This window comes from Aquarana catesbeiana, linkage group LG09, assembly GCF_042186555.1.
Source record: "Aquarana catesbeiana isolate 2022-GZ linkage group LG09, ASM4218655v1, whole genome shotgun sequence".
Classification (NCBI taxonomy): Eukaryota; Metazoa; Chordata; class Amphibia; order Anura; family Ranidae; genus Aquarana; species Aquarana catesbeiana.
This window is the reverse complement of record NC_133332.1, coordinates 112,385,534-112,411,648: the sequence shown is the minus strand read 5'-3', so window position 1 is coordinate 112,411,648 and position 26,115 is coordinate 112,385,534. Positions and strand designations below refer to the sequence as shown.

Sequence of the window (26,115 nt, the reverse complement as noted above, 5' to 3'; positions counted from 1 at the left end):
ATATATATACCCATACTCTACTAAACATGTGAACTAAGGGTCTCCAGCACCCGCTGGTGAAGGCTAAGCAAAGTAGGATGGGCACAGTGGGGATTAGGACTTGTGTTGCAGTGAACTCAGACCTGAGCTATTACCTCTAGCCAGTAAGGGTGAATATATTTAGGTTTACAGTAAGTGAATATAATTAGGTACAATAAGACATGTAGACTGCTCACGTTTTAGATCTTGTGGGGCCTCCAGTGAGATTTCCCCCACCATAATTTCCAACTATGCTCCTGCCCACCACCTTGGGGTCTCCTTACTTTTGTTAAAACAGGAGTATTCTTATGTCTTGATTCATTCTACACTATATAAATCACGATATACAAGATTTTAGTAATGAGAATGGTATCATTAGCAGTAATCAGTATGGATTCATGAAGAATCGTTCTTGCCAAACCAATCTATTAACCTTCTATGAGGAGGTGAGCTGCCATCTAGATAAAGGAAGGACTGTAGATGTGGTGTACCTGGATTTTGCAAAAGCATTTGACACAGTTCCCCATAAACGTTTACTGTACAAAGTAAGGTCCAATGGCATGGACCATAGGGTGAGTACATGGATTGAAAACTGGCTACAAGGGAGAGTTCAGAGGGTGGTGATAAATGGGGAGTACTCTAAATAGTCAGGGGTGGGTAGTGGGGTCCCATGGGGTTCTGTGCTGGGACCATTCCCATTTAATTTGTTCATAAACGACCTGGAGGATGCGGTAAACAGTTCAATCTCTGTATTTGCGGACGATACTAAGCTAAGCAGGGCAATAACTTATCCGTGGGTTGTGGAAAACTTGCAAAAAAGATATGAACAAATTAATGGGGTGGGCAACTGCATGGCAAATGAGGTTTAATGTAGAAAAATGTAAATTAATGCATTTGGGTGGCAAAAACATGAATGCAATCTATACACTGGGGGGGAGAACCTCTGGGGTAATCTAGGATGGAAAAGGACCTGGGGGTCCTAGTGGATGAAAGGCTCAGCAATGGCACACAATGCCAAGCTGCTGCTTACAAAGCAAACAGAATATTGGCATGCATTAAAAAAGGGATTAACTCCAGAGATAAAACGATAATTCTCCCGCTCTACAAGACTCTGGTCTGGCCGCACCTGGAGTATGCTGTCCAGTTCTGGGCACCAGTCCTCAGGAAGGATGTAGTGGAAATGGAGCGCGTACAAAGAAGGGCAACAAAGCTAATAAAGGGTCTGGAAGACATTAGTTATGAAGAAAGGTTGCAAGCACTGAACTTATTCTCTCTGGAGAAGAGACGCTTGAGAGGGGATATGATTTCAATTTACAAATACCACACTGGGGACCCCACAATAGGGATAAAACTTGTTTGTGGAAGGGAGTTTAACAAGACATGTGGCCACTCATTAAAATTAGAAGAAAAGAGGTTTAACCTTAAACTATGTAGAGGATTCTTAACTGTAAGAGCGGCAAGGATGTGGAATTCCCTTCCACATGCAGTGGTTTCAGCGGGGAGCATAGATAGTTTCAAAAACCTATTAGATAAGCACCTGAACGACCACAATATACAGGGATATACAATACTGACATATAATCACACACATAGGTTGGACTTGATGGACTTGTGTCTTTTTTCAACCTCACCTACTATGTAACTATATGCAACTTTTTTACATTACTGTTCAGAACAATAGTAGGTAAGGGGTGAAGTAAAGAGTTCAATAGCCTCGTGATGTAGTATGTACTTAAAAAAAAAATGTGAATGATGTTCAAACAAAAGATCAATAGGCATATCAAAATGATCACCAAAACAACAAAGCGGAAGATAGGTCACAAATATAAAAATGCAAGGGCAGTTATATTTGGGCGTATTTGGCGGTTTCCTCCCCTACTTCTATTAATCATCACTATGGGATGGAAGTGGTCCAATCAGGATAGAGCCTGCATCCTTGAACTCTAACCATCAAGGATTATTTTGGTTGGCATAGAATTAGTACTTACTCATAAATCACTTTTTATTTCCGGATGACAAATTATATTCAAAATAAAAAAAAAAAAGATACAGATATGGAAGACAGGTTTTCCTCAAATTTGTTATTATTATACAGGATTTATATAGTGCCAACAGTTTGCGCAGCGCTTTACAGCAACTTTATTAATGGGTTACTGGGGAAAGTTATATATTTTTGGTTCAGTAATCCATTTAAGGTGAATCTGGTCCCATTTACCAGGTATACTAATTTATCTAAAAAGACACTGATGAAAGATGAACAGACTTCATCAATTGTACTAATAAACCACTTTTAAATTGAATTTACAGGTCCAGTTCTAAGTGCAAAAAAGACACATTTCAAACCCACAGCTGGCAATCCCTATTTGAATGCCAAGAGTGGGCCCCATCTGAGGTAGATATAGAATGTGCCAGAAGGCCAGTTAGGGAGATTAAGACGTCCATATGTTGAGATGAGGACTATTTGAGTGAAAGCAAAATTTTAAAAGTGAACATTTCTGGAGAAGCAGTACCAAGAATGTAACATTAGGAAGACATTTGAACAACAGAGACATCATTTGAAATAAGAAGAAAAATAAGAGTAATATAGACAATCAGGAGGCGATATTTAGTGCACAGCAAAACAACTGTGCCCATTCAATGATCAGGTTTTTGAATAAAACCATGGAGAATTTTCCCTGCGTGTCTACAGGGAGCGGGTCTGTGTCACTGATCAGTGTACGTGTTTCCATGTATAAGGAGTGGCTGCAGCTTGCTACTGAAAAAAGAGCTACTGGTGCTGTTCCTGTTACCCTAGCAGCCAGAGCATTACCTAGAATCTGTAAATGTACACAGGTTCCATACAGTGCTCTTAATTGGGGGCACTTTTGGATTTGTTATGGCCCTATACAGGGCTACAATTTAAAAAGTAATACATGAATGCCAAGAAGATTCTGATGAAAGGGGGTATGATCCCAGAAGCCCATCAGCCATTTTCAACTGTTGGCAGCCATCCCGTTGGATGCTGGTTATTGGTGGTTGATCCTTCCTATTTATGTGCTTTGGTTAACACCTTGATATGCCTATTGAGTTTATACATTTGTGAGTATCTTTCACATTTTATTTTCAATAAAACACCATTACATACTTCAAGAGACCTGTGTGCTCGATTGTTTATGAATCAGATTTCTCCATTTGTCACAAGAGCTGCCTGCCGTGATTTAAGAATATAGAAGACATTTGTACACACGTCAGTTTATAGCTGGCCTCACTTGCTTGTGCCTGAAGCTCTGTAGATCTAGATGACTGAAGTAAAGATTTCTTATTTTATTGTAAAATGGGTGTAGTATTATTGCCACAGGCAGCAAGTTTGACCTGTACTGTATAATTGCTAGGAAGAATATAATCACAACGAACAGTATTATGTAGTATCTATATGATGCCTGTATAACAGTGCTGTATGAAGTCCACAGCTCCTGCTGCAGATAAAGAAAGAGGAGCTATTATTGAGCCATGGCTGACCACTTGCATTTAGTACTAAAAATGCAATTACACTCTACTAATGCTTGTTTTTGTGGTTTTGCAGCCAAGCCATGTTCTAGTTAATGGCCCAGACTGATGGAAGGTATGTCAACAAATGGACAGGAAGCTTAAACTAACAAGGTAGTACACTTCCTGGGATATATCTTTAATCATACTATTTTAGAAGCTGGCTCCCAGGTAATAAAGCCTTTTGCGGCTATAGAAGAGAATGCTTTAGAATTTTTTTTTGACTGTTAGTTCCTCATCAATAACATTTACTTGTCAAACAATTTAGTAGGGCATGTGTCTGCACTACAAGACTAGCTAGTTTGCCATAATCAAGTGCTTCTTCATGTGACCTAATCCTCAGCAGTCTACATTACACTGCTATTAGGAGTATGGTGGGTACTTCATGTCAGAGACTGCATAGATCCACTGTCTTTAATCATACAGGCAGACTTGCACTGAGAAATGAGAGTCAGTAAATCTGGCCATAGATGGAATATTAAAAAAAAACAAAAAACCTTAGACGCTATTTCTAAGAGCCTTTCAGGACATCTTGGAGAGAGCGCAGCTCTGCTAATTTTCCAGGAAACACATGCAGCCTTTAAATCCCTCCTCTTCCACCATGGCTTCAGTTATTGTGTGGTCTCCGACATCCTGGAAAATAAAGCACAGAAAACCACAAACAACCACGATAAGTAGCGGTTGTCCTGAAAGGCTCTTAGAAATGCCGCCACCAGTAAGACTAACTAAGTCTTTCTCAAGTCGCCTTTCAGGACAACCTTGGAGAGGATAACCGAGAAACTTATCCTAGGGTGGGACTACTGACTGCAGTACCTTCCTGCCGAAGGCTTGATCTGCGGTGGGCAGCAAGTCCAACCTATAATGTCGGAGAAATGTTGAGTAGTTGTACCAAGTGGCAGCCTTGCAAATTTGTTCAGGCGTAGCACCGGCCCAGGAAACTGCCGTTGATCTCATAGAATGAACAGCAATACCCAAGGGGGGTATTTCTCCCTTCGCTTTTGTAGGCCTCCGTGATTGCCCATCTAAGCCATCTGCCCAGTGTGCTTTTGGAAGCTTTCTCCCCTTTACATGAGCCTGAGAAAATCACGAAGAAAGCGTTTGATTTTCTGAATTCCTTGGTGATTGTTAGAAAGTGTAGTAGACACCTCCTCACATCCAATGTGTGGAAAGCTTCTTCTCCTGGGTTGGCAGGAGCTGAGGAGAAAGTGGGCAAGACTATTTCCTGTGAACAGGGAAAAGTCAAAGAAACCTTAGGCAGGAAAGCTGGATCTGTTTGAAGGATCACCTGGTCTGAAAGAACCTTTAGAAAGGGTTCTGTGACTGCCAAGGCCTGAAGCTCGCAGACTCTTCTTGCCGACATGATGGCTACCAAAAAAAAAAATTATTTTAAGGACTACTTTTTTTAAGGATGCTTCCTGTAAGGGTTCAAACGGAGCTCCCATGAGACCCTGTAAAACAGACAAATCCCAACTGGGAAAAACTTTAAGGGACACTGGCCTATTTCGCGCGAGTGCACTTAATTTCAAGATTTTTTTTTTAAGACCTCTCTGGATAAAGTCTTCAAAAAAAAAAAAAAAAAAAAAAAAACACACACACACACACACACACACACACACACACACAACCTGGGTTTTCAGGGTCCTGGCTGCCAGTCCCTTCTCCATTCCGTCATGGAGAAATTCGAAGACTGACATCAGGAATTTTACTTTTTGCAAACCTTCAGGTATTTGGCCCGAGTTACCTTCTTTCTACTAGAGAGTAGGGTCTTCACTAATTTATCCGATAGTCCCCTGGCTTTTATGAGGTCTTCAGAAACCAAGCAATTAGATGTAATCGGTCTGCTTCCTGATGATTCACAGACCCCTGCGCTAACAGGTCCTTCCTGGGCGGCAGCTTCCATGGAGGTTTTGCGGCCAGGTTTAGTAGTGTCGCAAACCAGGGTCTTTTTGGCCAAAAGGGAGTGACCAAAATCAGATTGGTATTTTCCTCCCCAAATTTCCTTAGGACCAGTGGTATCGGGGGGGAAGCATAGCACAGCTGCTAATACCACTCATCTATGCCTACAGCCCGGTCTTCTCGATGGAGTGAGAAGAACTTCTGTACTTTTGCGTTCTGTTGGCTGCAAACAGATCAATTTGAGGCAGTCCCTACGCTTCGGAGATCATCAAGAAAACTTCTTGGTTCAGACTCCACTCTGCTTCCACCTGCTTAGCAGGTCTGCTAGCAGATTCTGGGGTCCTTTTAGGTGGAACGCTGACAGAAGCCACATTCTGCCCAGGCAAAATGCTGACTGGCTAGTCCCAGGAGTCCTCTGCTTCTTGGTTCTTCCTTTTTCAGTACAAAAGCTACTGCAGTCGTATTGTCCAAAAGGACCTGAACATGTTGTCCCTTTACCGCTTTTTGAAAATCTAGGAGACTGAGAAAGATGGACTTTAATGCCCGCAAACTTGAGGACTTTTGGGCTTCCGCTTTGGACCAAGCCTGTGAAGTTTGGCCATCCAGGTGGGCTCCCCAACCCCAGGGACTCGCAACTGTTAAACGCTTGCCTAGTGGAAAGACCCAGGAGAGACCTCTTGCCAGGTTGGTTGAATTCCTCCACCACCAGAGCGTCCGTTTTAGGTTTGACGCAAGTTTGATTTGTTTCTTTAATGACTCCTGGTGTGACCATTTTCTGTAAGATATTCATCTGAAGAGGTCTGGAATTAAATCTGGCCCACTGTACAGCTGGGATTGAAGCCGTGAGAAGTCCTAAGACTGCCATGGCTGATCCAACTGAAACTGAGAGATCGGATCTTCTCCATCATCTCTTGTGGCAGAAAAACTCTTTGAAGCACCAAGTTTATCTTATAGCCCAGAAACATCTCCTGCATTGGTTCTAGATTTGATTTTTCAAGATTCAGGAGCCACCCTTTCTTCTTGAGGCGAGTCTGAGACACCTGAAGATTTGTCAAAACTTGTTCTTTGGAGTCCGTGAAAAACAGGTCATTCAGGTATGGGATGACCGAAATCCCTCTTAGCTTCAGAGGCTCCAGGGCTTCCACCATTATTTTTGTAAAGATCCTGGGGTAGGATGAAAGTCTGAATGGCAGAGCTCTGAATTGGAGATGCCAAACTGAAGTCCCCAGGTTGAGGGTTAGGCGGAGAAAGTATTAGGATGTTTGAGCTATTGGGACATGTAAATAGGCGTCCCTTAGATCTAGGGATGCCATGAAACGGTCGGGAGTCAGCAACTTCGTTATTGAATGGATCGTGTCCATCCGGAAATGTTTGTAACGGATCGTTCTGTTTACGATCTTTAAGTACAGAATCAATCGATACTTTCCCGAAGGTTTTTTCACCAAGAAGATGTGGGAATAGAAGCCTCTGCCTTCCTGATGTTTTGGGACCTGGATAATCACCTCCTGTTGAATCAGATCCTGTAGCAGGCTCATCATTGCAGAAGCTTTTTGTTAATCCTTTGGAAGGGTCATAACATAAAATCTGCTCGGGGTCCCTCTGAAAACTCCAGACAGTAACCCTGGGAGATGACATTCTTCACAAACAGGCTTGGAGTGGTTTTGTTCCACTGTAGGTGAAAGGCAGACAGACAATCTTCCCCTTACTGGGGTAAGATCATCATTTGTTTTTAGGGGGCTGGTCTGGGGGTGATCTAAAGAGAACTCCCTTATCCCTTTGGGAGACCCAAAAGGTTCTTGTGGTCTTGATCCCTACTTTTTGTGTGGCTGTTAAACAGCACAAAAAGTATTTTTGATCGGTTGTTTCTTTTTGGAAGGGAAAGCCTTTTTCTTGTCTGCTGTCCTATCCAGGACTGTTTCCAGGTCTGGACCGAAAAGATCACCCGAAAAAAGGTAGGCCACATAGCTTAATCTTGGAGGCTGTGTCACCTGAAAGCACATCTGGCTGAATTCACCAGAGCTGACGAGCTTGCTGACATCTTAACCGATTCGGCTGATGCATCAGCCACGTACTTCACTGCCTTCAGTATCAATGGGAAGGACTCCAGAAGATCTTTCCACGATGTGCCCACCTCTACATGGCTCTTCAGCTTCTCTACCCAGCATTCTCGATTCCTTGCGACAACCGTGGAAGCCATAGCGAGTTTGAGGCTGGCCGATGTGGAATCCCACGCTTTTTTCAAGAGGGAGTCCGCTCTCTTAACCATCGCATCTTTCAGTACCCCCATATCCTCAAATGCTAGGTCTGTGCAACTGGAAACCTGTGAGAATGCAGCATCCACCTGGGGTTTCTTATTCCATACCTCCGACTCCTTATCTTTGAAGGGAAACCTTTCTCCTAAGGGTCTTGGAAAAGAAAGGGCCCCTTTCAGGGTCCTTCCACTCTTTCTGTACTGTGTCCGAGAGGATTCTATGGACTGGGAGTACTATGTTTAGTGTGGTCTAGTCCTTGGTACATTTTATCTTGAACCGATAGTTGCACCTTTTCCTCCTGGATCTCGAGGGTAGTGTAGATCGCTCTCAGGTCATCCACTTCCTCGAAAGATAGTTTGTACCTGGAGGCTCGGCTATCATCTTCCTCCTCGTCTGAATCCCTGAGGGAGGGAAGAGTACTTGCCCCCTCATCCCTTGAGTCCACAACCCTCTACTGGTCTAGAGGTGGATGCCCTCGGGCTGGATGGTGGATGCTGGGGCTCAACCTGGCCTGCCGGGCTCTGAACCAACATGGACTTGACTGAACTCAACAAGTTTGTAAGTTCCCGTACTGAAGAGAACAAATCCTTGTATTGCTGGGATGTTTCCTCTTCTACTAATTCCTTAATACAGGACCTGCACATTGCCTTATGCCATGAATCTCTGAGGGGGTTCTTGCAGGAAGGACATTTCCTCTGACTTGGTGGGTTTGAATGCTTGGATTTTCCTAAAGCTTTTTCCTGTAATGAGAAAAAATGAAACTCACCTAAGGGCCCCCTGACACAACTTTCCAACCCTTAGTGCACAACTAGACCACTACCAGACAGAAGGAAACAGTGCCCAGAGCAGTGCACTCTCACCAGCAACCACCAAGTCCAGACTGCAGGGTCTGAGCGGAGTAACCTCTGACCGTGCAGCCACAGGCTCCTTGCAGGGAGGATCGAAAAAAAAACACAACATAAGCCCAAATGGACAAGAATAAAAAAAAGGTACCACTGTACTCCTCTTACCTGGGCCTGACCGATGCCTGGGGCGCCTGCTTTCGCCGTAGCTGTCTGCCTCTCCTCCATCTTAGCAGAGAGCGCAGCGGGATACTGAGAAAAAAAAATCTTTTTTTTAATTACCCGGTCCCGGCATCATCAACAAGGGCCGGAACAGGAAGCGTCAGTCGTCAGACCCGCCCCCTAGTCTCTGGCACTTGGAACCACTTGCGCCATGCTCCCGGAGGAAGCCACGTCACCCGCCGGCCGGGACCCAGGACCGACATGCGGGATGCCCTGTTGACCAGCAGAGGCATCCGCCCAGCCACCAGGGTAATGCCAGTGGACCCCGGGCACATAGATGCCGACACCTCCTGCAGGCCCTTGCATCCCTTGAGCTGGAGAGACCGGGGACTCCGGAACACCCCCCGCCCATACTGGAGGGGTGCTGGGATGGTCACTGCACAACAAACACAAAAAGGTAAGGCTTCTCCCTCCACCTTGGAGAGAGCTTAGCTCCCTGGTTCCAGCATGCGTTTCCACCATGGTGGAGAAAACACAATAACTGAAGTCATAGTGGAAGAGGAGAGATTTAAAGGCTGCATGTGTTTCCTGGAAAATGGGCGCGCTCTCCAAGGTTGTCCTGAAAGGCGATTTGAGAAAAATGATCTAATTCACCTATTCCCCTATCCACACATACCAGGTGGATGAGGGAATCATCCCCGCTATTGTATTCTGACAGTGGGGACACTTCCACTGTCAGAATACACCAATCATTTTTGCAGCCAATAGGCTACATGCACTGAGTGTGGAAATTTTCCAGCATTCCTGCTTGAGAGAAGCCAATTGCCAGATCGACTTCTTTTGCAAGAAAACCATACATGGATTGAAAATGTCTCTGGTCCCTGCTGAACTGCCTGAATTTCCAACATTCCTGCCCAAAAAGCCAACTGTTAGATTGACTTCTCTCTGGCAGGAAGACCATATATGGATCAGAGTTTGTCTGCTCCCTGCTGAACTGCCCGAATTTCAAACCATGTATTGCCAGCTTTTAGCAGAACTAAAGTTACGCTTAGCAAATAGGCAGCTCACAGGGGCCAGGCCTGCCCTGTGTGCTGGGATTACTAGCTCCTGTGCAGGAGTGATGTCATCCAGCATCAGCCAATGAGGATAGCCAAAATCCGGCACACAGAAGATGCCGCCACCAGCAAAAGAGCATTGGGAACAGAAGTATCCTCCTTTTAGTTCCGCTTCAACGTCTGGTACACATGGTAAGCTTTTTGTTTGTTTAAACCAGCGGGGTGATTGGGAAACGGAGGAGCTCACTGTACTATGCAATGTTAGCACAACGATCCCCCCCCCCATTGTGCTATTGTGTTCTGACAGTGAGGTGTTAATACACTAAGGCTTTGTTCACACATGCTGCCAGGGGTGGTGAATGTAGGCAGTTGCGTCACGGTTTTACTGCCCCCTGACCACCCACCTAACACAGACATCCAGCTGCAACATAAAAATAAACAGCATGTTGCATTTGTCAAGTGTTACCGCCACCGAATGCGACCCATGCAAGTCAATAGGGCCACACCCTAACTGTGTGCAATGCATGGGACTGCGACTCAGAATTTACAGGATTAAAAGGGGGAGGGGGGTGAGGAGGAGACATGCTGCCTCCTTACAGTCAAATGCCCCAGAAAACCAATCTGAAAAGCCTTTTAATTTCTTAGCCGATCTGGATAAAGAAACATTACAGGAAGAACACAAATTTTACATTTCTTTTAAAATCTGGATGCTGACTGGCTTGGTAGAAACACTTCATTATAATAGGTGAACTGTTACTTGACTTTGGATAGTGACAGGTTCTTCTTGAAAAGTGAACAGAAGCAAGAATAAATTAAAATTAGTCCCAAGTACAGAACAAAGTATACTCGGGAGACGTGATTATCTTTCTTTTGGAATGTCAACACTGTAGCAGCTCTTACCTGACATATTCCTTGGTTCTTCTCATGATATGCAATGTAAGTGGATTAATGCCTGTTGGAAGTTTTTCCTCTGCCAAACTCAGAGGGATTTCCTCTCCAGTGTCCAAGTTTTTTATCATTACGCTGGCCAAAATCTCCTGAAAATAACAAGTCATGATGAATGATCTGAAATCGAGCATTAAACAAATCTCCCATAATTGTAGGACAGGTGCACATAGCTAAGGTCTTGTTCACACAGACTTTAAAAAAAAAAAAAAAGACATTTACAACTATTTTTCTCAGTGGCTGCTTGAATGCCAAGCAAACCCACCTAATCTTTCCTAATACATGTGTGAGAGAAGACAGGTGTTTTGTTAACTTGGCAGTCTGTACAAACTGGAATAGAGCCACTTATACACATAAATTTGTATTAACACCTCCCCCCTCCTTTACATAAATGTATTGCTGTTTATCCTGCAAACATATACATAAATGTTTAAATTTAAAAAAATCCACAGCCACTCTTTTTAAATACCAGCATTTAAAAGCGGTTGGCTCCATACTTCCCAATGCCACTTCCCGACAGGTGGGAGCACACTGTAAACCTCATTAAAAAGACTGTGGTGTCTTGGGGCCTCAGTTACTAGCTCAGCGATTTATTCTTCCTTTAGCACGATTGGTGCCTCTCCATCTTTCCCCTCCTGCATGTCTCTTTGGGAGCGTGATTTGGCAACACCTATTGACCCTGAGGAATGGAGCAAAGCCTGGTCCACTATTGCAAAATGCTAATTCAATACTACAAGCCTGGAAGCAGCATATAAAAAAAGTCTTACTAAGATAGTAACTTAATAGAACTTAATATAGTGATAGATGTTTGAGGGGCTGTGGCCTACGCGAAGATGTCCTCCATACTTGGTGGACTTGCTGGAGCCTAACCAGATTTTGGTCTGGGACTTTCGGGCTCCCGCACACCTTATTCCATTTACCCATTTTTAAGGATACAAAGTTGGCCCTACTGCACTACCCTATCCCAGGTCTATTCTCTTATCAACAGGTACTGGCCACTTCCGGCTAAGCATACCATAGACAAGGCCTGGAAGAGACCCACGGTCTCCTTTGCAGCTGTGAAGGACTGTTTGACCAATATGATGATGGAAAGATGTCCAGCATTTTACATGACTTCCACTCTAAATTCCTAAAAATATGGGAACCCTGGCTAACTTAGGCTTTTTCCACCACCCTAAACTCAGCCAATTATGGCATCTTGTAAACCAGTAGCGGAGCAATACCAGGGCCTGACAGTATGACTGTCATTTTTTTTTTTAAATCCTGAACTTCTCTTTTCCTAATGTCATCTCACTGCAATTTTCATTTCAAAGCGAAAGCACACTGCAAACAGTGCAGATTCTGCTGCTGTATGTCATTTTTTAAAAGGAGGGTTTAACACTAACTGTAAACCCCTGAGCAATTAGCCAAAGCAGAATCTTTTTTTGTACCTGAAAAAATAGTGGGTACTGAAATAATTTCAACTTTTATATAAAACAAGAGACTCTTCAGAAGGTTAGGAGTTACCTCATCTGTGAGCTCTCTTCCTGAGTTAGACCGGGGCCTCTGGGGACCAGAAGTCTCTGTGGGCGAACTGGACAGCTGACCATCTGCCGCCTTGCCATTTTCCTAAAAGCAGATTTACAGACAAAATTTTAATACAACGTAATAAGTTTACAACATTTCTGGACTAGTCCAGTAGGTCACCTGCACATAAATGAGAAATGTTGGCACTTCAATGGACACATTTACAAAAGCATCTTTGCAAACCCACAGAAAAAAAAAAAAAAAAAAATTGCCATAATATGCAAATGAAAATGTCAATCTACTTTGGGAAGTGCAGACAGCAAAACGCCTTTCTTCAGACACCTTCATATAGGGGGGGTAGTTATTTCTGCTGTGCCAAAACATAGTATGTTCCCTTTATCTGAAAATCACTGACCTGAGCAGTCACCACTTTATCCCCGCTTGTTGCGCTAGCGAGATCCAGTGAAGGCTGACCATCCCTATTTATTGCCTCTGCCACAGTGTTTGCAGACAGGAGCTCTCCAGTGAGAAAGACATCTTTTGTAACTGCAAAATAAAAAAGGAGCGTCAGGCAGCACAGTCTACAATGAAGGCAACTGCAATATGTGCAAAAGTTACAGCTCAGCATGGATTTTAACTATTAAACCTGCATTTTCATTTTTTCTTAAATGAGCACGTGGCTAAGAGAAATAACAGAGATGGGCAGACATAGGCATTAATCGATTGTAAAACCAGCCCTTCCAGCTTTCTGACATGTTAATAGGGACCCACAGTCTACGTAAAAAACAGATTTCCAATCTTATTTAAACTGAGCACTAAAACAGCTATGTCAAAAAAAAAAGTTCACGACAAAAAAAGAAATACATTTTGCATATTCCCTTGGAGAAGTAGTATGAGGAAACATAATGGTCCAACACATGTTTTTTAATCTTTGGTCAGTTTTATACTTGTCTTGCCATTCATTACATATAGGTAGCAAATAGGATTTTAGCATTCTCCACAGTTAAAAGCAAAATCTCTGCTGTATAAAATGTATCAACAATCTATGGGACAATTTACGCAACTGTAATCATTAGTTAAAGTTATTGTAAAGTCTTGTATTTAAAAAGCAAAACAAACATATTATACTTACCTCCTCTGTGCAGTTGGTTTTGCACAGAGCATCCTGGATCCTCCTCTTCTCGGTTCCCTCTTAGCTGCTCCTGGCCCCTCCCTCCTGTCGAGTGTCCATTTAGACACGGAGGCCCGACCCGGTCCCGCCCCCCCTCTGCCCTAATTGGCTAACTGACTTTGACAGCCACGAGAGCCAATGGCGCTGCTGCTGTGTCTCAGCCAATCAGGAGGAGAGTCCTGGATGGCTCAGACACTCGTGGACATTGCTGGAGAGAGATGGGGCTCAGGTAAGTAATTGGGGGGTTCTGGGGAGGCTGCTACATACAGAAGGTTTCTTATCTTAATGCATTAAGATAAAAAAACCTTCTGCCTTTACAACTCTTTTAAGTTCACTAGAGTATGAAGCAGAAAGAGGTGGGTCTCATTAGATCACTAATCAAAGCCCAGACCCAACACTGATACCCCTTAAAATTATTTTTTCACCATTATATTTAGGGTGTAACATGTTAATATGCAGCACTGCCCCCCTTGCCCATCCTCACCCCCCTGTGACAGAGTTTCCTCTCCCCACTACCACATATCAAAACCGGCACAGCTGTGCTGGGCTCTGTCAGAAAAGCTGCATCAATTATTTACAGCATGGGTGCTCAATCTGTGGCCCTCCAGCTGTTGCGGAACTACAAGTCCCATGACGCATTGCAAGGCTGACAGTTACAAGCATGACTCCTAAAGGCAGAGGCATAATGGGACTTCTAGTTCCGCAACAGCCGGAGGGCCAGAGGTTGAGCAACAATGATTTATAGGAATATGTGTATGAAGAAATTACAAGTCGTGTCTGTCACCGCGGCAGACGGCTTGCAGTTCTCAATGAACTGTGAGGGCACTAATGAGCGCCCTTGTAGTCCATTCACACTTCCTCAAGTCTTCTAAAAGAAAGTCTGTACAGAGGTACAGGGAAGAAAGCTGTAGGCAGTGTGTGCAGGAGCCTGACACTGCACCCATTATCTACTGATCTTGGCTGCAATGCTCTGCAGGCTCCTGAGAATAAATAAATGCACTTTTTTTTTACCTGAAAAACATGTGCATTTATTTTTATTTTTTTTATAGATGAACTTGGCCTTTAACCAACCACTCTCACATACATCTGTCTCACAGTATATTCATAAATACCTTCTGATCATAAATCCAGCAGCTCTTTTGTATAAAAGTGGCTTTTCAATCCCTTCTTTACAGGGAAGGATTCTAAATGCTTCTCAATATATAGAAATAAAATGTTTGATGTCAACTTCCCTAACGTTCATTTTTATAAAATACATTTTTTATCAAAGGTTGACAGGACAGATGGGCAGTATATTTTCTTATTTTCCACAATACAGCATGTGGAGTACACATATCAAAACTGCACATGGAATAGTATACATACAAGATAGCTTCCCAGCCCAGGCATAGCCCACTAAGTACTTGCATACGCCCTGTACACCAACTCACAGGTTACAGGTGGTAATTCTTTAAGAATTTGTTGCTGCCATAGAGACAGGTTCTTAACATGGCCATAGTAAGAACTACCAGAATTTGCTACACGTGCCAGTACCTACACCAGCGCAAATTCTCGCTGAATTAGGCGCAGATAGTTTTTAAGGAAACTACCAAAAATCTGAGGTTAGTTTAATTTCCTAGATATACTATGCTGCATTAAGTATTCTTACCAGCTTGTTCACAATGTACACTGAGCTGCTCATGCGCAACTCAGTGGACAATTTAACATTTGCTGAGATGAATGAACTTCTACACATGAGTGGGAGTGACATCATCCAGCCTCAGCCAAATAAAAAGGCCGAAAATGTCAGTGGCCAGTGACTGCTACAGATCTGAAGGCCGCAGTAGGTCTCATGTTTCCCTCAATCCAGCATGCATGCCTTATTGATCTATGAAGAGCTGTGCACACTGAGGTTAGGAGTACCAGAAATCTTGCTTCAGATGACACCATTAGCATATCAAGTGTGCCAGGCTTAGAAGATATTGAGACATTCAAAATGCCACTTAGCAGTGCGCGGTCAGGTTTTTAAACGTTTCCCCATTCCCCTTTGCTGAAAATGCTATATAAAACAGAGACCTCTTGCGCCTGTTGGCACAATCCTATGGGATGGTCATTACTCCAAATCTCGTAAGAAAATGCTGCAGCATAGTGCTAGGACTTTTTCAGTGGAATCTGGAATACTCTACATTCCCTAGATGACGTAATTGCGCAGGAGACGCGGCAGACATTAATAAATGCATTATATAAATAATGGAGAAAGAAATAAAGCAGCCATTTTCTTTGTTGCCAAGTGGCTTTAGGCCAACACTTCACTTTTTATTTTTATATGCACCCCTGATGAAGCTCTGGATTTATAAGCAAAACTTTTTTTTTTTCTTTTTTGGGAGAACGTTTTTGGATTTTGGGGCGCACATGGTTATTGGGGCTAGAAACTTGGGACGCCTTGATACCAGGTTTTTATTGCTTACAGATTAGCACTGCAACAGTGTTAATTTTGTCAACTAAAACAATTGAGAAGGCTAACATACAACTAAAACTAAAATGGCATTTTAGTCAAAATAGTAGGACTAAAACTACATTGAAATTTGATGTCAAAATTAACACTGGTCTGTAGCGCATGTTCAAACCTTAATATCACAAATAATAACAATCAAACTTTCACTCCAGCAGTATATAATGAGTTTGGAAATTGTAGAGAAATGCTTAAAATAATGCATTACAATTTAAGTACACTCATTAGATTTTAGTCGACTAAAATGTAGGGCATGTTAGTCGACTAAAATGTACCGGAGATTTAGTCGACTAAATACGACCAAAACAAATTCTAGAAGACTAAGACCCCTTTCACACTGAGGCAGTTTTCAGGCATTTTAGCGCTAAAAATAGCGCCTGTAAAGCACCTGAAAACTGCCTCCCGCGCTTGCAGGATGGGGAAAAAGTCCTGCAGGCAGCATCTTTAGGGCAAGGTAGGAGCGCTGTATACAGTGTTCCTACACTGCCCATGCCCATTGGAATGAATGGGCAGCACTTCCGAAGTTCCTGTAAAGCATTTCAGAAGTGCCGCAACACGGGCGCGTTTAACCCTTTCTTCGGCTGCTAGTGGGGGTTAAAAGCTCCCCGCTAATGGCAAAAAAGGGCCGCCCCAGCAGCAGTAAAGCGCCGCTAAAACTAGCAGCGATTTACTGCTAACGGACACGCCGCCCCAATATGAAAGGGGTCTAAAACGCCATTTTAAATCAAAAGACCAAGACTAAATCTATAACGAAATTTGCTGCCAAAATTAACACTGGACAGAGATATCTGATGGAGAAGCAGAGAACTTGGAACCTTGTTACTATTGTTGTCCATCCCTTATAGATACTGCCAACAGTAAATTTAGAGTGGAGGATACCTTTTTGCCTGGGGGAATGGCATTGCTATAATGGGTGGTGAAGGTTTTTGTATAGACTTCTGTCCCCTCCATTTCCACCTTTCCTCATTCCCTAAAGAATATTTAGTCATTTACTAGTTCCACTGAACGGCTAGACCTGTTTCTCCTCCACAACAGTTATTTAACTGTGTGTGGAGATTGGTATTATCCGCACTGTGACTATGTATATCATCACTATCAACAGTTGCTTTGTGGATGTGGGAGTCTTTCGGTATCACCTTACAAGTTAAAAAGCACACACGCACACAATCTGTGGTGCCTTGGCAAAAATTGTATACAAGCCAGTTTGGTGGATCAAGCCTTTTAGTTACACAAAGCCACAGGTTTTCATTGTGCACCATTACAACCGTCTAGCCGCCGGTGTCCTAACAACCAATGACGACATCAGTTAATAAGGAGGATGTCGGGTGCCTATACAGCATCCTTGTTAGCCCTTCCCCTGCCTCTCTCAGTCAGCATTGGGAGAGGCAGTAGGCCTTCTGCCTACTGGAACACTAATTAGTACCAATGCGCAAAGGTAGATTTGCTTTGTAAGAATAAATAATCTCTAATGTTAGGTGTCCTACGTGTGCCAATGTTGCTGTAAAATTATTAGTTTCATTTTTTACATTTTAGAATGGGGTGCCCTTGAGATTAAAATTATACATAAAGGGTGCCTTGACTGGAGAAAAAAAAAAAAAAAGTTGAGAAACACTACTATACATTTTAATAGAATTTCAATAAAGGTTATATTTTACTAGTGGCTATTGGTGCGTGGTAACGCACCTCCATCCAGTTAAAAGTATTGTTTGCCATGATAGAGTATCCTTAATAAAGGATTCCCAGTATTTTAAAAATTTAAGTTTCGGATGGAGTGGAGTTTGCCTATAGGTTAATACCATGATAGATATAGCATGACCCACAAGTACAAAATCAACCAGATTATGCTTTATGCAGATTCTCCTTCAAGCAATACCTTTTTTAAATTCAACTTTTAAAGATTGTGTATTGATCCAAGAACAATGGTCATTTACCAGAGACCTTGTTTGTTACACCTTGGTGTATTACTTACATTCCAGACCAGAGGATCTTGGGCTCTCGTAGTCAGAATCGTTTTTCTTCTTACGTGGAGGTGGTGCAGGCCTAACAGGTGGTGGCGGCCTTGGTGGAGGGGCATTTAAAGGTGGAGGGGGACGTGAGGGACCAGGCTTTTTAGTGCTTGCTACTATGTCAGGCTCAACAGTAATCTGCCGAGGCGGCTTTGCAGGTGGCAGCTGCTCCACAGCTTCAGCAGGTGATGTCTCGCTGGGCACATAGTCACTAGTTTCTTGTTCCTTAAGATCTTTAACCTCCTCATACTCAAATACTTTTCTTGTGCTTTCTTCCTTTTCCGAGATTTGAAGATCTTCTGTTAGTTGTATAATTTCCACAATTTTAGAGGTTTCTACCAACTGTTCAATGAGAGGAATAGAGATGTCATGTGTTTCACTAAGTTTTGACCCTGAATGATCATCCAGTTCTTTATGGTGAAGTTCTTCCGCATCGTCAAAATCTGTTTCAGTAATCAACAGTTCAGGGATGTTGCTTGAAAGTGCTGGATCAATCTCTACAGAGGCGCGCGAATTATTTAACGTTACCACATTTTCTGTTATATTAGGACATTCATCTACAGCAGAGGACTTTTGACTTTCTTCGATGATGCTCTCAATAATCTACCAAGACATTACATTTTATGAATAAAACACACGCCACATAGTATGCATCAGTACCATATTGTACCATATGACTGCTGCTGCTAGACTAATACACTTCACTAAGCAATTTGTGACCGCTGCTCCTGTCTGCCAATGCCTTCACTGGCTTCCCCTACCTCACCATATAAAATTCAAAATGCTAACCACAACATACAAGGCTATCCACAACATCGCCCCCAGTTACATCACAAACCCCATCTGCAGATATTGCCCAAATCGTCCCCTCCGCTCCCCCCAGGACCTCCTGCTCTCTAGCTCCCTTGTTACCTCCTCTCATGCGCGTCTTCAGGACTTCTCCAGAGCCTCTCCCATCCTCTGGAATTCCCTGCCCCTAACCTATACACCTTTAGGAGATACCTGAAAACTCACTTATTCAGGGAAGCCTATCCCACACCCACCTAACAACCCCATCAAATAATTCCCCGCATCCATTACCTTTTGTACCACCACCCCCTCCCTTTAGAATGTAAGCTCTACGAGCAGGGCCCTCCTGTCCCTTCTGTATTGAACTGTACTGTAATTGTTCTGTCCCCCTCTACATTGAAAAGCGCTGCGTAAACTGTTGGCGCTATATAAATCATGAATAATAATAATAAAATTTAATTGCATCATAAATAGTTTTTTAAAGCTGAACTCTGGAATTTTTTTTTAAAAGTGTAAAAAGGCAGAGGTTCTTTTCCATAAAAAACACACAACAAAAGCAGTGGATCCAGTATCCTAGACAACGTATATTATGTGCCAATCTTTGGTTCTTGCTGAAGGAAGCTTAGCCCGCTTCAACAGGCCTCACAAGTCTTCCTACTAGTGGTTTAATGTTAAGGGTGGCCTCAATCAAAAGAGAGGCTCTGGAGACAGGAGAGGCAAGGGTCAAGCATGGCATATGGGAAAGGTTTAGATTTGTTTATTTCAGCTGTCGATATCTATCAGGTGCAAATGCAAATCATTTTTACAGAAAGTAATTATGCAATTTGACTTAAATTCTGAAGGGGCAAAGTGAAAACTGGCTGGCTCAGATTTTGCTCTGCCATGCCATGGATTCCAGTTATACCCGAAGGAGCCCAAGGTTTACACATATAAGCATGAATATCTGCCCCAAGATCAAGAAAAATGTAGACACTAAATGATCCTTCTAATTAAAGACCATGGTTCAAAAATCCATCTATACACACACATCAAGTGAACTACATCCCAGTCCATAGTCTCTCTGACTAAAACAATAGTGAACAACTGGGAAATATCAAAAAACTGACTCTGCCCACAGCAGCTATTGCATACATTGTCTACTATAGTCAAGAAAAAAGAAAAAAGAAAAAAGGAATAAAGACTCAGATTTCAGGCATGCTAGCATTCCATGAACCAGACATCGAGGACTTTCTCTGATAACTGTAGAGATCTACAAGGGTACATCTTAACGTTTAGGCCACATTCACACTGAGGCGCCTTTAAGGCATTTTAGCGCTAAAAATAGTGCCTGTAAAGCAGCTGAAATGTGTCTCAAGACCCCCCAGTGTGAAAGCCCGACTGAAATCAATGGGCAGTGCTGCCGAAGACCCTGCAAAGCGCTTCAGCAGCGGCGCTTTTAACCCCTTCTTCTAACACAAGCAGCGATTTACCGCTAGCACGGGGCAGTGTTCAGTTTGCAAGTGGCCTTATACTCCCACAAAATGTGTGTGGGTATTGAATACGTAAAAAGTAGAATGCCTTTTTAACAACGATAAAGTACTCATATTTGTTAATTCCTGATGAGGTTACACACATCGATAAAATAATTGTGCATAAGCAAGTAAAGTAATGTACACACCTCTTTTGGGTCATTTTGCTTTGGTTCAGTGGTTAGAATTTCCACCTCAGAATTTTCAGTATGAGTAACTTCTTCCTGAAAACATCAACAAAAATGTAAACATTGTTTAAAACACCTAGGCAACAAGATATTCGCAGCCTTTTACATGTAATGACGGCAAGTCATTGTCCCTGGTTATACAGGCCTTTGAAAACAAGAACGCAACAAGAATGGGTTCAAATTAAGCAATGAAGGGCTCACAAAAGCTCTGCAATAATACACATTTTATATATACACAGATTAGACAGTAAAAAGAATCACCACCATGCTGCCTTTGCTCTAGTTTAGGCCTTTAACATATTTGTATGTATTGACATGTGCACACTACTTTGTACAACGTTTTACAAATGCCCACATTGTATCATTTTACTTTAAAAAACAATAAAAATCTATTGATGAAAAAAGTGGAACTTTGGATAGAAAATTAAGCCTTGCAAAATCACTTCATATGCTGGTCCCTTCTGCAGTTACAGCCATGTAAAATATTAAAAATAAATGCCTATAATATTTAAAATCCAGTAATACGCTGTCCCACCCTACTCTGCACATGTCCAGTCGCTCTAGATTTTTAGGCACTGCTGAGTATGTTGAAGCCGATCTGCTGAGAGCCTTAAAGGGGAATTAAAACCTCATCTTTTACAGCAAGGAAGCTGCTTCTGTTTGATCTTTTGCTTGTGTCCTCAACCAGACATTCCAGGAATAGAACAGTTTTTTGAAACCGTTAAATCGATGTTATGCTTTACGATTTTCTTCTGCTCAGGGGCTCTGGACTAAAGCAAAATGGCAGCCTCAGGCAAGAGAGAAACAGGAGTAATGCTGGAGGAAATTTACAACACACACTCATTTCAGTAGCATTAATATAAATATGAAATGTATGTATGTTCCTTTCTAAGGATTTTTTTTATTAAGTTATGGCTAAAGTTCCACTTTGTTTTTTTGTTTTATATATTTTTACCACAGAAATTTTTCTCTTTAAGATATGTTGCCACAAAATTCAATAAACTTGTGCAACTAGTGCACATTCCAACGTATTTATAGTGTAAGGGCCAATCTAATGATGTATTCAATTTATATGCTATAAGTAGACTTTCACACTTAACCACTTCCATCAGCTAGGCCCTCAAGATTATATAGCCAGCTGGCAACACTAAAAAGTTAAAGCTGCCCATTCAACCAGTGGGGGGGGGGGGGAATTTGATTTCCCCCATCCACACACTTGATGTGGATGGGGGAAATCTTCTCTGCTGAGCTACAGTATTCTGATAATGGCTAGTTTTAGCAGGACTTTACTGCTGTTATAGTGGTACTTAAAAAAAAAAACTTGTGTTGCGGCATTGCCAAAGCGCGTTGGCAGCGCTGCCCATTCATTTCAATGGGCAGGGGCAGTGTATAAACCGCTCCCCCACTGCCCCAAAGATTCTGCTTGCAGGATTTTTTTTTGTCTCGTCCTGCAAGCACACTGCCCCAGTGTGAAAGCACTCGGGCTTTCACACTGGGGTGGCATGAGAGGCGCTTTACAGGCACCATTTTTAGCGCCAAAATGCCTGAAAAGCGCTTCAGTGTGAGAGTAGCCCAAATCACAAACTCCTCTATATGGCAGCCTTTTCCCTCACATAAGACTGAACTAGATGGTAGGATCCTCTCTTTTTGGTGTTGTGCAGCCAATAGATACGCCTCTAGGATTGCCCAATACCAGGAAGGGCTGGCGTACCGCATATGGGTGATGAAACAAGCTCCGGAGCCAGAATGAGCCATCATTCTCCAAGCGAGCAGGCTGGGTTGTGCATTGTGATCACATTATAGGTCAGTAAGTGGGTGTGGCAATGCATTTCAGAGAACGAAGCCCCGTTGTCAAGGTTGACAAGCCAAGGCTTGGGAAATTTGCAACACGTTGCCATGCTCATTTCCTGATATATGAGGTCATCACGACTCCCCGTCCACCACGCTCGCTTCCATGCAGTATCCCCATGCTGAGAGCTTTAGAAAAGAAGCATTACACCTCATTAAATAGCTCCTGGTTCCATTTCATTGGTTTTCTAAAGGAAGCCCTACATCGGCTCTCTTCTGAAGGAAACCCTCCGTTGTCCTCACAGGAGCGTCCTCCACTTAGCAAAGTGGTAAGGTTTAAAGCCTTGTTCACACGGGTGTACTATCGCATACTTCCATGCGGTGGCCATATCACCTCACATCCTGATACACAGGAGTTTGGTGCATCCCAGTGCAGGCAGTCTCATTCATTTCAATGGAGGCACAGCTGCTGCATGGACAGAGGTGCTACTCCAAATTCTGAAACATACTACAGAGATGTAAAGGATCAACACTATCTGAAAGCAATGTGAAAGGATAAAGGAAAAAAAAAAACAACAAACACACTTTATGTACTGTGCAAGCCTCACAATATAGAAAAGATGTATGGATATTAAAAAAAAAAATAAAAATAAAAACAAAAATAAGTTTTAAATGCAGTCACTGAATATATTGTTAGGGCTCGGTTAAAATCAATTGGGATTTAGCTGTGATGCAAAGAAACATAAAAATATATTACAGTGCCACGAGTTCATGTCCTGACACGTCCTGGGAAGACCTGTAGCATTTTCTTACAGCAAGCTGCCTTTAATATTTTCCTTCTCAGGAAACGATGTCAAGTATTTACGTCTGCTGCAGACAATGGTGAACAGCAGACCTTTCAAGAACTCCTGGAGACGCTAAGCAGACAGGCTACTGTCACAGCAGATGAACCAAATCCATACCAAAGCCGATGTAAATGCTAAAGCAGGATACACAGATTGTAAGTCCAAGAACTAGAATAGGTTTCCTAACTAAAGTTAACATGTTCATACCATCTAGAGGCTTGAGAAACAATTGGGATAACATGCAAGCAACCCAACATGGTTTGTATCAGGTCTTTGATATTAGAACCAATAGTCTCCATTTCTAAAAAGCCACAAGAGTACAATCTCTGTAGGTTGGTTAGAACAGAAGAAATTGCTCGACCTGAGCAGGAAATTGCATAGGTTATGCAAGATCATGCTGCAAAATTAAGTCAAATGATGCCCGTCATAAAGACTGCATATTTAGAATGAAAATAAAAAAACCAACAAACACCAAACAAAAAACACACACACACTTAATTCTACCTAGTTGTCAGTCCAGGGAAATAAAATTAGTTTACTTCCAATAGAGCTTTACCAGCTCTGTTCAACCAGCCTTGTGATTGGGCCACCCCCACAAGGACAGCCCCGCCAGGTCCTTCACTACAGCAGCACAGAATGATCAAAACAGACACCTCTCTTAGGCCCCTTTCACACATTACGGACCGTTTGTCCGTTTTTCAACCATCCATTGATGGATGAAAAACAGACATCAATGCATTCCAATGGAAAAAAAACGGACGACAACAGATGTTCATCTATTTTCATTCGTTTTCATCCGCTTGCATCAACATCCTTTTTTTGAACAGATGAAAGCCCCATTTTTATCCGTCAAAAAAACGGATGTAAACTGACAAATGGTCAGTTTTCAATCCGTTTTTGCAGTGGTTGTTAGGGGCAACCAGTCACTGTGGGGGCGGGGGGGGGGGGTGGGGCTTGTGGCAGAGAATGGCAGGAGAGCAGTATACACAGTGAGGGGGCAGTCTGTACAGACAGGCTCCCTCACATGCCCGACTGTCACGGTCAGCTTTTAAATGTAATAGTCGGCTTTTTTTAATTTATTTTTCTATAAACAGTGCAGAGCCAGAGCTGTCAAAAAAAAAAAAAAAGACACAAGAGATACAATGTATCTCTGGGTTCTTAGATCAAAGGGATGAACTTCAGTTTAACCACTGTTTCAGTTTAACCACTAGACCAAGACTAAACCTTTTTCTGACACTTGTCGGTTACAAGATAAAGAATAAAATGGCGGTTGTTGCAAAATTTAACGTCACACAGTATTTGCGCAGCAGTCTTTCAAACATAATTTTTTGTGAAAAAATACACTTCCATGAATTAAAATAAATAAACAGTTAGGTTAGCCCAGTTTTTTTGTATGATGTGAAGAATGTTACGCTGCGAGAATCGTGAGAGAATTGTGATCTTTATTCTAAGCAAAAAAATTGTGATTCTCATTTTATCCAGAATCTTGCAGAAACGTGACTGAACCGAGGAAACAAACTGAAGTCATGTGTGAAAGGGGCCTAACTGGCCAGGTAACGAGAAGTAGACTGTTGGTCACCACCCTGCTCTCCTAATTCATGTGCATATTAAAACTTTTGTTTTCACTTTATAATGTGATTAGAATGGGTGGGTGGAGCTTTACTTTTCATTACGGTTGTCCCCAGTGTAAATTTTTCCTTTCATTTCCATTTTTTTGATGGGTAATAGATAAAAACAGCAAAAGAGGAACGTGGAGAAGGGTTAGAATTTTGGGGGTGGTGGGGGTTCCTTTCTCTTGTCCAGATTATGGGCATCAGATAATTGTACCTGTCCATTTGCAGCCCTCTCCTCTCTGCATCCATTCAAAGTGCTGAATTATAAAGCTGGTCTGGAAGTTCAGGAAAAAAAAAAAATAAAAAAATGGGGCGGGGGGGGGGGGGGAAAGAGAGCTGAGGTCACACTCTGCAGAGCTTAGTGAGGAGAGCTCTAAAAGCAGATTGGAGGGAGAGGGAAAGGGACACCCCCCCTTCACAAAGCAGAGGCTGTCAGTCAGCTGGAGGTCCCTCCCGTGTCACCTTTTTTCTCTTGGTGTCAGGAAGACCCATATGAAGGGACTTCTGCAGATAGAGGAGTGGGAATGAATATGAGAAATGACACTCAAAGTTCTGAATTGACAAGTACACACTATAGGAGGATAGGCTTTGTTCATATTTCATGTCTGAGGTTTACAACCGCTTTAAAAAAAAAAAAAAAAGTAATTAATGCCCCATTCCAGACACTAAGATACATGCTTGAAATGACAAACTGAAATCGGATGTAGGTGAAGTATTTATCTCACAGAATTCTGGGCGTGTACTTTGTTAGGTGTCACCGATAGATTAAAAACACCTATTCATAAGTCCAGTGACTGGCAGAAATGATCCCAACCTGCGCTGCAAGAGATAAATATTAACAGAGCCTATGAGACACACAAGAAGGTGAAATGTGTTTACCAGAGGCTGATAAACTAATTACTAACCAAGGTTGTCTGTAGGTCCATTTACTCAGTGCGATCCTGCACAGCAATTAAACAAAGTTGAAATAACGATTTGGAAAGAAAACACTGTACTAAATATTAAATAGTTGACCTCCAAAACCACGGCGTACATGGGTACGGATGATCAAACTATGCAAGTCATTTTTGGCACTATAGTGCAATAATCACCTTGTGTTTAGAATAGGAATAAATGTATGGCAGAAGGTAAAAGGGGTTTGCATCGCTAACGATAAGACAGGCTGGAATTATTTGATCCAAAGTTCTACTCATCTGAGTGGGTATGGCATCCTAGAAACAGGCACACCTCTGTTAGAGGCTTTAAATTGATTGCAAACCTCTGGACATGAAAAATTAACAAGCCGTATTCTTGTAAAATGTGTTCATTCCTCAATGCAAAGTGCCGAGTGTGATTTCTGTCTGCTGCCTTATTCCTCTCCTAGCTGTATGAGTCTTTTCTCATAGGTTGTGCCAACTCCAAATAATTGAGGGGATGGGGGAAAGGGGTGTTCCAGCACACAACCCGTGACTGACTGCCTCAGCTTTGTAAGTTAGCCTAGGAGACTGACTAGAGGGGGGGGGGGGTGCCCTTTAC

At 42.5% G+C, this 26,115-nt stretch overlaps 1 protein-coding gene across 1 annotated transcript in view; it reads right to left on the bottom strand.

The window, feature by feature from the left end:
- Nucleotides 1-26,115, bottom strand: part of WDR44 (WD repeat domain 44) — a 136,478-nt gene that overhangs the window by 57,573 nt on the left and 52,790 nt on the right. Inside the window, exons 3-7 of the mRNA XM_073599151.1 lie at nt 20,316-20,390; nt 17,833-18,472; nt 12,617-12,747; nt 12,202-12,303; nt 10,651-10,787 (exon numbers count right to left, since the gene is read on the bottom strand). Coding sequence (XP_073455252.1) covers nt 10,651-10,787; nt 12,202-12,303; nt 12,617-12,747; nt 17,833-18,472; nt 20,316-20,390 — 1,085 coding nt within the window. The remainder of the gene's footprint in view (nt 1-10,650; nt 10,788-12,201; nt 12,304-12,616; nt 12,748-17,832; nt 18,473-20,315; nt 20,391-26,115) is intronic.